Here is a 14435-nt window from a genome sequence, read left to right as displayed (position 1 = left end):
GGCTTCGTCGCATCGCGGTGCTGGTGGGGACCCCTCGACGGCGGGGATGTGTTTTGTGGCCCCGGCGTACGCAGAGGACCCCCGTCTTAGGTATGGGGCGGCCCGAGGCTCCGGGGCTCGGAGACGGGTTGCTGAGCCCTTTTCGGGACCGCGGAGGAGCGGAGCGGCGCCGAGACTGTGCGGGAGAAGCCGCGTCCCGGGACTCTGGTCCGGCGGGACGCAGCGGGCGGTTTGTGCCCCGGGAACAGCGGGTTCTTTTCTGAGGGGGCTTCTGGGGAGATTACTGCGTGTCAGAAGCAACGCTCGGTCCCGGTTGCAAGCGGGAACGGAGCTGCTCGTGTGCTCCCGCCGCCGGTGCAGCCCTCCGGTAGCCGAGCTCCGGTGACCCCGGGCCGCCGCTGTGCGCTTCCCGCACGCCCGAGCGCGTCGTTTCTCCCCACTCTCTCCAGCGGCCAAATAACGGAAGAACGGGGTGGGTTGCTGGAAAGAGCCGGAACGAACCCCTGTGCGCCCCCCGTTCCTCCCTCGCCCCGTCTCGCCTCGCTCCCCGCAGCCTTCCCTCCTCCGGGCTCGGTTCCGGGCACCGGGGAACCTCTCCGGGACGGGAGGGCAGAGCCGGGGCTGCTCTGGCCGCGTCCGGCCCGACGCCGGCGGCTCTGCACCGTCCGGAGGAAGATCCGGCACCTCGGGGTGAGCTTTTGGGTCTGGGCGGGGGGGGGCAGGGGTGTTGCCTACAAAATCTCTCCCGTCAACACCGGCTGCGGGTGACCCCGATGCGGGAGGATGCGTCCCGGGACCGGCGGCAAAATCCCCTCTTAAAAAAGATCTCCCTGCTCCATCCGGAGCTCTGCCCCTCTTGAAGGAGTCCCTGGTTTTCCAGCATTTATTTGGAGCATTTGATTCTAATTATCCGTGGAATCCAGCCTTCTAATTGCGACTGGAAAAAAAAAAGCAACTCCCCAAATTCCAGTTTTCTCCTCTGCTTCACCCCCCCCCACCCCCCCCAGCCCTGCTGCCACCCCGGAAAAAAAGGGTCAAGTACAAGATTTATGGGGGAAAAAAAACAGAAATTGTGCAAGTGTTTTAATCATTCCAGCGTTTAAAAAGTAACAGGAATGTGATGGGTTTGAGGGCATTTTGTTTAATTACTGCCTGTGCGAGCACCTTAAAATAAAGTGTAGCCTTGAGTTTAAATGTGACTCTTCAAATGTGCCTGCCTGTCCGTACGCTTCTGTGGGAAAAGGAATATATTCCATTGAAGCACAAAGTGGGATTTGCTTTTATTTAAAAATTCTCTCATTTCCATATTAGTAATTTCTCAGAATTTCAGGTTCCACTTTGTAGCGTCACAAAGTGAGTGACTTCTAGTCAAAGGGGTTTGGTTTGGGTTTTTTTAAAGATAATTTCACAAATTATCTTTTAAAAAATATAATGGTGTCTTTAGGGCTCCAGGTGTTCTGTATGGGTTATACCTGCAAGTGAGGAATAACTGAACTTCTCTTCCAGGGCCCAATCCAAAACTCAATGAGACTGTGGAAGAGTTGCTATTTCCCTGCGCTTCGGACCGGTGGCTTTGTGCTGCTGTTGGCAAAACTTTCTGGTTTTCCCCTCATGTGCCATATAATCAATGTACATTTCTATAATGCCTGACTCTGTGGGCTCTTGTAGCTCTTCAATAAGTTTACCTTACACGTTACCTAACTCCCAGAATTTCAGTATTTCATCTGTTTGAGAGGTGACTGAGTCAAAGCAATAATCACTGGGTTTAGTCCATCTTTGCAAAGACAGCCCCTCCTGCACAGTACCTTTCTCCGAAGATTCCGATCTCATTGCACCGCCGAGGCTGGGAAGGGATCTGTGGGACACTTGGAGCTTTGGGGCAAGGTAGGAATAAAAACAGGAGCCCCGATTTTCTGACCCCTACCTTCAACTACAAGTCAAATTCCTGCAAAAGAAGCCCCAAAGGAGTGCAGGAATTAGACACTGGTTTTCTTCCCTCTTGCTACTGCCTTTCATAGCTCCCCAGCTTTGCCCGAGGCAGGGAATTGCATTTCCCAGCCTGCACACTTGGATTCCTCTTTGTCCAATGCAGGTAGGAGGAGGAGGACAGCTTTCTGTAGTCACTTCCTCTTACTCCAGAGACGTTCACAGGGGAGAGGTAGTGCCTGGAACCAGAGCAGGATACGTGCCCTGCTTCATGTCTGGTTTTGTGATTGTGCACAAACCATTTCATGTCTGTGTAGCGTCGGTTCTCAGCCAAGCTGGTGGAGGGAGCAGCACTGCTCTGCCTTGAAGCCTGACTTGAGCTGGGCAAGGCTGTGAGAAGCCAAGATGACACAGGGAGAGGAGGGAACTGGAGCACCTGGGAAACATTAGTTGCTCTCTTTTCCTGAGAAGGTCACTTGTCCATGAAACGGAATGAGATTACACGGGGACAAAAAGTGGGTTCAAGTGGCATTGTTTGTCTAATGGGGTCTCACATTCAAATTCTGTACGACAAAGTACCAGTGATGTTTGCAGAGGGATGGGCAAATGATGTAGCAGCAGGGCAGGGCTTGCAGTGATCCTACATGGTGTGTCATCCAGGCCTAACGCTTCTCAGTCTTGGCCAAGCCAGGGCAGACACTGACAGCAGAATTTCCTAGAAAAGGGTGTAGATCTGGGAAGGAGGAAGCAAGATGTCCATTGCCCAATGGAGCCTTACAGAATGCACATGAGCTGAGTACATTTAGAGAGGATTTTGTGGAAGAGAGTTGGCTGTTCCTGACAGAGGGTAGGCACAGCAGAGGTCAATATTGGTACCAGCTACCTGCCAATATTGGTAATACTGCTTGGTTCTCTTTAAAGTCTGACAAGGTCTCCAACAAAGTTCCTGGCCAGCTCACACCAGCATTGCTAAAGATCAGGCATTAAATATGAGGCACACTTGGCTCCATCACATCGTCACTTCTTACCTGGGAGCTCAGAATTCCCATGGGACAGAGGCAGCTCAACATCCCATCCCAGTTTCTCTCTGCCATACCGATTCATTATGCAGGGATAAGTATGTGTGTGCACTGGCTTCAGAGCCCCACTAATGCCAGGCAGGAGAAATGCCATCTTCAGTAGAAGTGAGGGAAAGCATTTTGAGAGCAGGAGAGCACATGGGAACCACTGCACTCGATGGGATATGCCCTGCAAGGGGCACACATGCTGCACTCCTTCCCTGGCTGGGTGGAGGCCCAGCCCAAAAGGTAAGCTCTGCTGCTTAATCTGATCAAGTGGTAAAGTTATCATTTTTCAAAAACTGGCTACCTTTGAACTGCGAGCAGATTTTACATGGGAATTTCAAAGAGCAAATAGAAAGAGCCTTACAGGGGAACTAAAAACAACCCCCGATCTGATAAGAGTAACCTATGCGTGGTGTTAAAATAAGCCTCTGACATCTGCAGGATTAATGCTCTGCCCAGACCATTCAGGAGTTCAGTGGTGGCTCAGAGACTGCTGTGAAACTATGTTAAATCGTTTTCAGGAAAGATCCTGATACCTGGGAAAAAGAAAAAAAAGGAAAAAGAATCCAAAACCAACACCAAAAAAACCCAATCAACACAACACAAACCCATGATAACTTCAGTAATTTCAATTAAAATAGCAGCAGAAGAGCCAAAAAGCTTCACTCCTGTGATGAACTGCAGCAGTGAGTCCAATCCTACCCTATGTGCTTGTGAAGGCTCCAGCACACGACTGGTGCCTGCTCTCATAGTTTTTAGACTGAATTTATACTGCTCGGCTGCCAGCAGATCAGTTTAGATCCAAAATTTGTCTTCTGTTTGCATAAAACGAGTCTTGCTGCTCTTAACAATTAAGGAGTAAAAGGGATGGAACCTTTTAGCAAATTTTAATTAAGGCTTGGGGTATTTAGTCCTTGGTGCTTCCACAGCACCCATCACCCTGCTTAGCTGTGCTCTTGAAATTCTTGCTGTCACCTGCACAGCAAGAGTGAAAAATCACTGTGTGCTCCCACCACAGCAAGAACAAATCTTGATCGTGCAGCCTCATCCACAGTCCATCATGAGAGCTATTCCCATGGACTGGGAAGAGCTGGGGGCTCGAGGCTCCCACCACTGCGAGTGGATGCAAACTCACACTCCTTGCACAGCTACTGCAGCCTGCCGAGAGCAGGGGGGAAAGAGAGAGGCTTAAATATTAGTTTAATATTACTTTTTACTGTGTTAATGGGGTGCTTAGCTCCAGCATGCCTCCTTTTTCTGGACAGGAATGGTCTGGCAGCTGTAGGGCGAACAATGGAGGAACATGTCCCCCAGCAGCTCTTTTCCAACCCATGAACATTTACCTGGCGTTGATACAAGAAACTCCGCACACACCTGCACTGGGCAGGACTCTGCTGACCTCTCTCCGGCTTGAAATGCAAGTGGAGGGGAGTGCATGGGATTCCTAAGCCCTTTTCTAGGTTTCATCCCAGCAGCAGGCATCGGAGAGAAAGGAGATTTATTTTTAGAAAGCTTTGCCTTCAGCGTGAGTCAAAGGCAGCGAGGGCTTCATGAAAATCTTTACATGTTACATTGGGCCTGGTGTGGAATTTCTCCTAAAATAAAATAGCCATTAGTAACAAGTGCTTTTATGATTATTAATTTTTTTTAAATATCCCAGTGGAAAAAGTTAACTAGCAGCATGTTCCGAGCTTTTGTCTCACAGCTTTCCCTGCCTGAAGCTGCACACCGTGCTGCTGGCAGTCACGGACCCGGAGGGGAAAGCAATTACAAACCCGAAAGGGGAAAGCCTTCTCTTTTGGTCTCAGAAAACATGCACGTCTAAAGACCAAAACCAGTGGGAAGGAAAAGATATGTCCATGTGTTGTTATTTCTGTTCCGATATTGTAAAATACTAGCAACAAAACAAGATTTGCTTCTGCAGGATCAGCAGCACACAAGTGTGTGTTACACCTCAAGGGCTGGGGGGACACTGGCAAAAGATCTCTTCTTCCCTCTTGGACAGCACTGGCTGGACAGCATCTTTTCAAAATAATGGAGAAGCACACCTCTATTAATTATTATTATTACTGTGGTTATTAATTGTTTGTCCTACAGTACTGCTTAGGAATCCCTCTTCTGAATCAGCATCCCCTCATTGCAGATGCTGTACAAATACAGGAGAAAAAAAAGGTAATTCTTCCTCCAAAAATCCTTTTTAGCTTTAATCCTGCTAACCCTGGAGTTAAAGATCAGATTTCCACAGGGAAGAATCAGGGATTTTCATGAAAAAAAAATACTACCAATGGAAAAATCTTAACTAGTAGAAGGAAGCTCCTAAATTCTTTGCGAGATCCCCATCTCTCATTTAGCAAACGCAGCTGAACGCTTAGTGGGACTGTGTATAACTGCATTATACATAATTGAATGTATGTTTTCTTTAGAGGAGTCCCCAAATGTTAATGCTGCTTTACAAAATAGTTATTTCTGCGCACATTCACTTTCTCTGTTTTATTTAAACCCAATTCCTGGCAGCCAGAGGGGCAAAAGACTAGACCTGAATGAACACAGAGTAATTTAGGGTGCCAGGGACAGCGCGGTTGAGGTGCTGGTGGGGACAGCTGCTGGGTGCTGTGACAGTAAATGCTTGTTTCCCTGTCACTTTTGCAGCTGTTTGGAACACAGCAAAATAGGGTCGGGCGGGGGGACGTGGCGGCGTGCATTTTGTTGAATGAAGCTCAGCATCAATGATGCCTCAGCGCCTGCCTGCTGGCCTGACATTTATGAATCGCTTTCCCTTTGAGACTTTAAGGCTCAGAGCCGCGCTCTTGAACCTCTTGTTTGCGTTACTTGCTTGGTTATAAAGTTGTTTTCTTTCCTGATACCTTGCTTTGAGAAGAGGGAATGTGAGGGGGGAAATCGCGACATGAAAATAAAAGCTGACAGTAAATAGGTAAGTGAGCAGAAAACCCAACAGTGATGATGGTGCAGACAAAGCTGTGCACCAGGAGGAACCTGAGACAGAGAATAGGTCACTTGATGTTCTAATCTACCGTTTTATTGCATTTTTGTCCTTTATAGCTTGATCAATCTTCCCATAAAGCTAAAGGAAAGGCTTCCGTTGCCTTTTATGAGAGTTGGATGGGTCCTTTAGAGTAACAACAGTTTTCTGCCATTTACAACTTTGCAGCTCATGTTGTTGAAAGGTGCTGCTGACACATGATGTTGTCCCCTGTGCTTGGGTTGGCCAAGTTTGGTGTTCCCGCTACTGTCCCAACCTGTGCATCTGGTGGATCTCTGAGTGATGTTCGGCAATGAAAATCGACCCAGCTGAGTGCTCCCTTCCCAACTCCAATTATACTTCCCACCCACTCCCCTCAAATCTTTAGCCTAAACCCTGCTCTTCCTCAATAATTTCCTCAATTACCCAGTTTGTTTTACACATTTCTGCTTAATGTGAAATTTGCTGTAGAAGTTTCATAAAAGACCCCGCAAAGGAACCCATTAGCTTACAACTATTTCAATTTATCTAGCCAAACCTCATGCAACTGCAGTATACCAGAGGCTTTTAACAAATAGCGTATTTTTCTTTCCCTATACAATGCACCATTATGTAGGGTTTTTTTTTTTTTCCAGGGAGAACAATGCAAGCAGCAGTGATGGGAAACTGGAAAAACAAAAGGGGCATTTAGAAGGGACGGGTTCACAGCCTGAAAGGCATTGAATAACGTTACACCTGATAACAGATACTTTCTCAGAGACCACGGAGCGGGTCAGCACAGCGGTACTGACTGAAGTGGGTACACCGTGCGCACCCGAACTCATCAACGACTGTCAAGGCCGCTTTATTAAAGTGGTTTTGGTAAAAAAAAAAACCCAACCCAGTGTTTACGAACACAAGACGTAGAGGAGTGCTTGAGGGTTGCAGACTGTGTTTAGCAAGAACCACGGCAGCACCAGGAGCCACAAACTTGAGGCACTTGATGTTTGTCCTCAAGGATGGAGCCCAGGGGCAGCGGAGTGAGCCCAGAGGGCTGCGGGGCTGCAGAGGGACTCAGCCGCCTCAGCTGAGAGACGGACGATGGGTTTTGGAGCCAACTCCTTCCGTCTTCGGGGTTTTCTTGTTGTTGTGGGTTTTTTTTTTTTAAAGTTGGCGCTTTATCGTCGTTTTTCAGAGGTCGCTCCGTGGGGCCGGGCCGCGCAGACGCTATTTGCCCATAAAAACCCCCGCCCGGGCCCCGCTGCGGTAATAAGGCCCAGCCGGGCCCGGCTCCCAGCGGCCGCCGGACCAGCGCCTCGGCCGCCGCCCTCACGGCCCGTCGGCGGCAGCCCGCGGGGGGCGGGCCGGCCGCACGCATGCTCGCTGCGGGCTCCGACATGGCGGCGCCCAGCGCGGGGCTGAGGCAGAGGCGGGTAGCGACCGGCGGCGCCTCCGAGGCTCCGGAGCGGGCTGTGGCGGGGTCGGCGGGTAGCGAGGCCGGGTCACCGCCGCCGCCGGGCACCTTCTGGCTAACCCGCATCGTGCTGCTGCGATCAATAGCCCTGCTTTACTGTGAGTCTCCGGGCGCTGCCCCGCGCCTCTTTCCGCTGCCCGGGGAGCGGGTGGGGGTTCGGCCCGTCCCGGTCCGGCGGAGCCCCGGGCTGCAGAGGGCGGCTGGTTTCGCTGCCACGCAGAGCCCCGAGAAGTCTTGGGGTATCTCTCGAGGCCTTCCCCGCTGCCCAGCCTCAGGTGGGGCGGGCTGTGGGGAAGGGCTCTTGCCCCGGGGTGCCCCGGCGGTGGGTGCTCGCCCTCCTGCGGGGCTGTGCTGGTGCTGCCCTGGGAGGTCCCGCCGTGGTGGGAGCAGAACCTGTGACCCTCTTACGTTGCTGAGTGGTGAATCTCTGTGGGATGGAGCGCTACAGGGTGCTTTGCTCCAGCTCCCGTGCCCGGGCTCTGTGCTGTCATGGCAGGGGGGTAGTGACCGTGCTGAGGAGCCCTGCCTGCTCCGTTTTTGGTGTTAGATGTATGTGTTCGCCTATACAAGACTTGAGCGCACAGCTGAGTTGGGGAATGAGCCCAATGAGATGGAAAGAGCCTCTTGTTTTTAACTCCAGCCTTGCTGGTGGGGTGGGGGCCCTGTGGCTGCGATGGCGTTGGGTGATGTTGGTGTGTGTTGGATAGGAAGGAGAGTTTGCTCACCCCATGAGGCTGATACCTGCCAGCAGAACTGCCTGGAGCTGGTAGTCCTTTTTCTTCAAGGTTGGTGTTGCAAGCTGACTGTGCAAGAGAGAAACTCCTTGTCTTACACAGAAGCAGATCTTTAGCATCTTGTGTGGGAGAAACACGACATCCTTGGGTGCCAACACTACTGGTTGGGACCTGACATGATCTTAAAATGGTTAACAGTGAAATCATCTCTTCCAACCTCTGCTGTGCTCGTTTGGCTCTTGCTTTGGCAAGGAATGCTGAGCGCCGTGCTCGGAGCCCACTAGTGCTCCACTTAAAAAATATTCACAGTGAAACCTAAACTGACATGTAACACACTGTGTTACAAATTCTAAACTTGCCCCAGATTTGTCCACAAAATCGTTAGGATTTGTAGGCTGCCAGCCTGCTTAGATTATTTTGCATCAAAACCATGCAGAAGTTGTAGTTTTGTATGGTTTTGACACGTGCTCTGTTTCTAGTTTGGCTTCAGCTCTCGGTGAAATGCGAGGTTATGACTCTTTCAGTCAAAATGAAAGCGATTCTGATATTCCCCCGGGTGTAAATCCAGACCGCTGAGTTTCCCATCGCTCGGTTTGCAGTTTCCTTATGAAAAACTGATTAGTGTTCTCCACTGTGTGTTTGGTGGAGGCCTCTGCTTTCTGGTTGTGGATTTGGGGTTATAAATGTGCCGCATCAGAGACCAAATGCTGTTCTGCAGGGTGGTGGGGAGTTGGTAAGGGAGTGATGAGGCAGAGGAGGGCAAAGGGTGAGTCGTGTATGGGACCTTCTGCTGAGTGGGAGACCTGATTTGGGGCAAGGAGGGAAGTGAGGAACAAGTGAGGTGAGTTACAGCATGGAAAGGCTTGAAGCTTGTGGGCTGCAGGAAGGAGGCAGAGTGAGTATTTGTGAGCCACGGGTTGAAACTGACATGCTGGTGAGTGAAAGTGGAAGGACACAAAATAAGGAGAACAGATGGATTTGGCCCTTTTTGGAAGAGGAAAGGGGAGTGACAAAGACTGAGGGTAGTGGAAGGGGGGAAAGAGACCCCCAAATCATTCCACAGTCCACACTGAGGAAACCTTTCTAAGAGGTAGCCTGAGAGAAGAGGATTTGGGTACCAGAGCTGGAAGGAGCAGGGTAGGATGATGATTCTGTCCTTTGTAACGGAGGAGATGCAAGAAATGCAGTTTACCTGCTCGTTATGCAACTTCAGCTTGATTGCCATCAGGTAACAGTGATTTCTGCTGTTTCTTTTGATTGAGTAACGACAGCCCAAAGCAAAAAAACCTGGGGCAGATTTGAGACAGGTCAAATTCTGACTCAGGCTGTCACTTGCAGCAGTGTTGGGGCTCCAGGTCTGATCCCAGTGCAGGGGAGACGCTGTGCAGCCAAAGCATTTGTGGGGTGGAAACTAATTGGTGTGCCTGAGATGGGGAGATTGTGAACAGGCAGATTCCTCTGTCAAAGGCTGCAAAACCATGACAGGGCTGCTGGGGTGGGATGCTCTCGAGGGAAGGTGGGTTGCCTTTTGATCTCTTCTGAGAGCCTGGGTTTAGAAACAGCAGAAAACAATTTAAAGCCTCTGTGCCAAGCACCTCTTCCAAGCTCTTTTCTGAAGATGGAACCATTTACTCTGACAGGTTTTTTTTTCCCCCAGACACGGCGATTCTGCACACACAGAGTCTCAGACTTGCTGAGGAAATGGGTGATGCAGTTGTGACAGTTAGACATTCCTCAGTGTGGGATGTTTCTCTCCCTTCTTTCATTTCACCCTTTTAAATGTAACCCTTTCATTCCCGCTGTGTTTAGCAGCAAATCTTTTGGTGTGTGGGGGAAGAGAGCTTGTGCTAAAGTATCAGGGCAAGTGGTTGCTCCCTGATGATTGTAGGTTCTGCCTGTTCCTGCAGTTGTGAGAGCTGAAAGGTTGTTCTCTCTCCTGGGTGGAAAGAGGGGTGGGAGAGGGAAAGACCCTCTGGATGGGATAGAGAGAAAAATAATTTGAAGTGTACAGTGATGGCTGAGGTGAGGGGCAGAATCACCAAGCATGATCAGGGGGGTGTATCACCCCCTTCCTGCCCTCCACCCATGGAGAAGCTGTTCTATTGCTTAATGCAAGCTGGGGAGATGCTTTCCCTCTGGATCTCCTTCTGTAGAAGGAGGACAGGACAGGGAGAGCAAGGCAGGTGTGAAGTGTCTTTTTGTGTGCTCTCCCTTCTCCCCACCCCCTTTGGTTATAACTGTTCTGCTCTTTTTCTTTTTTTGAAGGGGGTTTCCAGAAGCAGCCAGAGCCTGGGAAGTCCCTGGCAAAGCAGCTGTTGTCTGAGAGGCAGGTTGGAGGTGGGAAGGTGAAAAGGATCTGATGATTTGTGGGGGACAGTGACCAAAACCACCTGCTGCTTGCAGGAATGGGAAGGAAAGGGAAGTGTTTGGTGAGGTTTTCTCCTTGAGGCAGGGCTGTGCCAGCTGAGCATGAAGGTAGATGGAGTTACTTTCTCTGCAATTCTGCTTTGAATAGTAGCTAGCATTGTGCACTTGTAAATGAGGTGGCACCTAAATTCTCATAACTGACAGCCCTCAGAGACATTTTTCAGATCTGGGACCTCTTTATTTCACCAAATAAGTGTGAGCAGACCAAGTTGTAAATCCCTTCCAGTGGAGGAGAGAGTAGAGTAACACAGAATTATCTGTGAACACTGAGGAGAACAACGCTGTTGGTCTTACCCCACACTCTGCTGCACAGACCCCTTTCTCCTTCTGTCAGGGCATCTTTTTATAGCACTGGTGGGCCAGTGGGAGAAAAACATCTCACAGGCTTTCATTGTTGTATCCTGTGTGTCCTGGGCTAACTGCAGTCTCCAGTACAGCAATTGATGGGACAGCGAAGCTTGGAGAAATGCCATTCCGAGATTTGAAGGGTTTATGTGCTGGTCTTGCACTGTGATTGTTGTTCATGGCAGGAATTGACATTTTGTAAACAGAGGAAGCTTTTGAGGTCTTGTTGGAAGTCCTATTACAGGTAAATAGCCGGTCCCAAAGCTCTTGATAACAAATGTGTATTATTTGCCCCCTTCACCCCCCCTTCTAAGTCATTGTTAAGTGCCCTTTCTGGATGATGATTATCATCAGATTCCAGATGTAGCTGTTGAAGTAATTAGATACCACCCTTCCCAATTTCAGCCAGGCTCTGTAGTAGTGTGCTTTGAAATAAAAGCTATTATTTAAATCCAGTTTATCTTCCTTCTCTGTGTGTATTGTTTAATAGTAGTATTTTCTTTCTCCAGAGCTAGAGCTACGGGAGGTTCATGCTACTTCTTCCTACTTCTGAAACCTAAAGCCTTCTCAGGGGGTTTTGGCTTCCTGTAGGTTCCTGGCTCTCCCCAGTGTCCTTCCTTCTCTCCTGCTCTCAGCCATCTCCTCTGCTTTCCCCTTCCTCAGTTATATTAAAAAGCTCCCAGTAGCTTTCAGCTTGCCTCACCAGGATTACAGTACATCTTCAGATGCTTTTTCTGAAAGGTTTTATTTCAGCACAGTGCTTGTGAGAAGTCTGGGCAACAAAGGTGGTGTGTTAGTGCTGTGTCCTCCTAGCAAGGCACATGTCCCCTGTTTAACTCTGCACGAAAGAGCTGCCTGAGGAAGGGAGGAGTGTGCTTGGTCCTGAACAAAGCACTTGCACTGTGGGAAGATAAACTATTAGCAGGCAGGGACAGTTTAAGGGAAATGACAACAAGAACCTAGGAGGAGAGAATCACTATCCCAGTTTGCTGCTGGTCTGGAGCAGAGGGATCTTCTCAGGGCATCCTCCAGCTGCAGGCTGGGCTGTCCCTGGTGTAGCTTTGAACAATCTGGGTCCTGTGGGGAAGCTTTTTAGCAGTGCCACAGCCCAGCCTTTTCTGTTTGCTTTCACGTTGGGGAGATAAGTGCTTAAAGAGCCTCCAAAGCAACCACCCCAAAGTCTTCAGCTTTGCTGCAAACAGCAGTAACCCAAACCAAAGTGTTAAGAACATCATACTTTGTTGTGTGTTCATTTGTGGCTATAGGGTTGCACCACAAGAAGGGTGTGCTGGGTTTCACTCTGGCTCTTTGCTCAGTACTCTGGTGTTGTTGCTTCTGTGTTGCAAAACTTTGCAGGGGAATTTATCAATTGAAAACATATTTGATTAATTTCTCTGATAGTAATGAAAAGACTGTGCATATTCTCCCCCTTCCTCTTTCCAGTAGTACAAGCCTGGCTTGCCAGAAGCCAGCACAGGGCTTTTTTTGAATGTCTTGTTGGGTCAAAGGTGCACTTTACATATGGCTCCAGGCAGATTTTTGTGTGTGTGTGTGTGTGCAAAGTGTGACTTGGTTTTCATGCAAAACTCTGTGTTCTTGGTTCATTTCTTCTTGTGGTTTGGGCTTTAAGTAAAAGTTAAGACTTTTTTTTAATGGGGGGAGAGAGAAAGCCATATGACCGGAAAGTTTTGGATTTCACATCTTTAAATCTTTACAGAGCATGAAGAATGGGATTCCCTCGTTCTCCTACCATGACAGGCTGAGGGAAAGGAGCTGAGGTGACAGGGCAATATGGATAGCCCAAATCATTTCAGATGGGTGACTCTTGCTTTGCGTGCTTAGGTTGTGTTTATTGGTAGCATGTGTGTTTGAAGGAGGAACGTGTTCAGTTTGGGTGGGGAGAGGAGGCTGGGAGGGGAAGGAGAAAGCAGAGGGGGGAGTTAATGGAAAAGTACAGCAGAGCACCTTCTGAGGTGAGAATAAGTAGTGAAGGTCTATTAGCAGTTGATGACAATTTACATGTATTACTTATGTAAAGATCGGCTCACAGCAGGTAGAGGAGCGTGCTCCCATGTGAGCTGTCAAAGGCTCTGTCTGCCTTCAGAGTGGGAGGGAGCATGGGAGGCACTGGGGCTGAGGCTTTCTCAGTCTACAAAGGAGTGAATGCTCTGAAGAATGGCAAAATGCTTTGGGTGGAAAGAGAGGAGACCAGCAAGGGCCGAAGATACCCAAATCCAGGAGTATTGGTAAAAAGTCCTGGCAGTGAGAAGCCATGGGAGTCACAGGCATGGTTTTATGCTGGGTTTGGTCCTGAACAAAGCACTTTCACTGTGGGAAGTGCTAATAGGCACTAATAGGCAGGGACTGTTTAAGGGAAATTATAACAAGAACCTAGAAGGAGAGAATCAATATCCCAGTTTGCTGCTGTTCTGGAGCAGAGGTATCTTCTCAGGGCATCCTCCAGCTGCAGGCTGTGGTGTGCAGAGGTGTACTGGGAGTCTGCAAGTGATGTCCCTGCATTAGGAGCCCAGCTGTGGCCTCACATCATTCCTACTGATCATGCCAGAAATGATAACTATTGCAAAACATTGGCTTTTGCATCCTGGTCAGCAAAATGTATCCTGAACTCTGAAAAAGCACCCTTCTCAGTTACGTTCTTGTTTTGTAAGGTGATACCAGAAAGCGAGAGTCATTCCGAGTGGTTTGGCCTGCTAAAGAGGCTGGGAGGAGTGGGTGGGTCAGGGTCAGGCACTGCATGAGCTTGCTCTATCCTGGGGGAATCTACTGGGCACTCCTGGTACAGTTTGTGCCTGATCTGGAGGTAGCTTGGGCAGTGGTGGAAGCAAGATGCCTGGTGCATAGGAATGCAGGTGTTTGTGCTGTTCTTGCAGGAAAAGAAAACCCCTGAACTGACAGGATATTGCCCAAAGCTTTCAAAGCCAGGAGTCAGGTTTGCTTGGGAGGAAAGTGGCTTCTCCTGAGCGAGATGTGGAGCCTTGTGGCTTTGTTGGTGACTGAAACACTGTCCGCTTGCCTGGCTGACAGCGATGCTCAGCATCTGCCAGCTGCTCCCTCAGACTCTCCTTTACCATTCAGCATTCCTTTGGGTAAGACCCTTCTCTTCGCTGTCAGAGGTGAGAACATCCCTGGGGTGGCATGAACCTTGCAGACACCCAGGAGCACAGCTTCCCAAAGTGTCTGGAGAGGCTGAGGCAGATGCCATGCCCTTGCTTGAGAAGACTCAGACTTGGACTCCATGGCATGGTTGAACCCAGCATGCTGTGTAAGTGGGTTCCTCCAGCACTGGCTGACTTAGTAACTGGTGAATTCCAGTTCATGTCACGGAACTGCTCTGCCACACTCTTGCCAGGACAAATGAGAGAAGCTGTTAACCTTGCCCCATGCCCTGGCAGTGTAGCAAGCATGCCAGCCAGTGGCCATGGTGGAAGGAAACTTGTTAGACCATGTTTACCTGGAGGGAGTGGGAGGATGGAGAGTGGAAAATC

At 49.6% G+C, this 14435-nt stretch overlaps 1 protein-coding gene across 1 annotated transcript in view; it reads left to right on the top strand.

The window, feature by feature from the left end:
• Positions 1–7325: 7325 nt before the first annotated feature.
• The window catches only part of LMF1 (lipase maturation factor 1), a gene marked incomplete at its 5' end in the record, with an annotated part of 201861 nt that continues 194751 nt past the window's right edge, over positions 7326–14435 (top strand). The window contains one exon of the mRNA XM_084271183.1: positions 7326–7521. Coding sequence (XP_084127309.1) covers positions 7326–7521 — 196 coding nt within the window. The remainder of the gene's footprint in view (positions 7522–14435) is intronic.

Source organism: Gallinula chloropus (assembly GCF_964237585.1).
Source record: "Gallinula chloropus genome assembly, chromosome: 15".
NCBI lineage: Eukaryota > Metazoa > Chordata > Aves > Gruiformes > Rallidae > Gallinula > Gallinula chloropus.
Note: the sequence above shows the minus strand (reverse complement) of the source record. Positions and strands in the feature narration are given on the sequence as shown.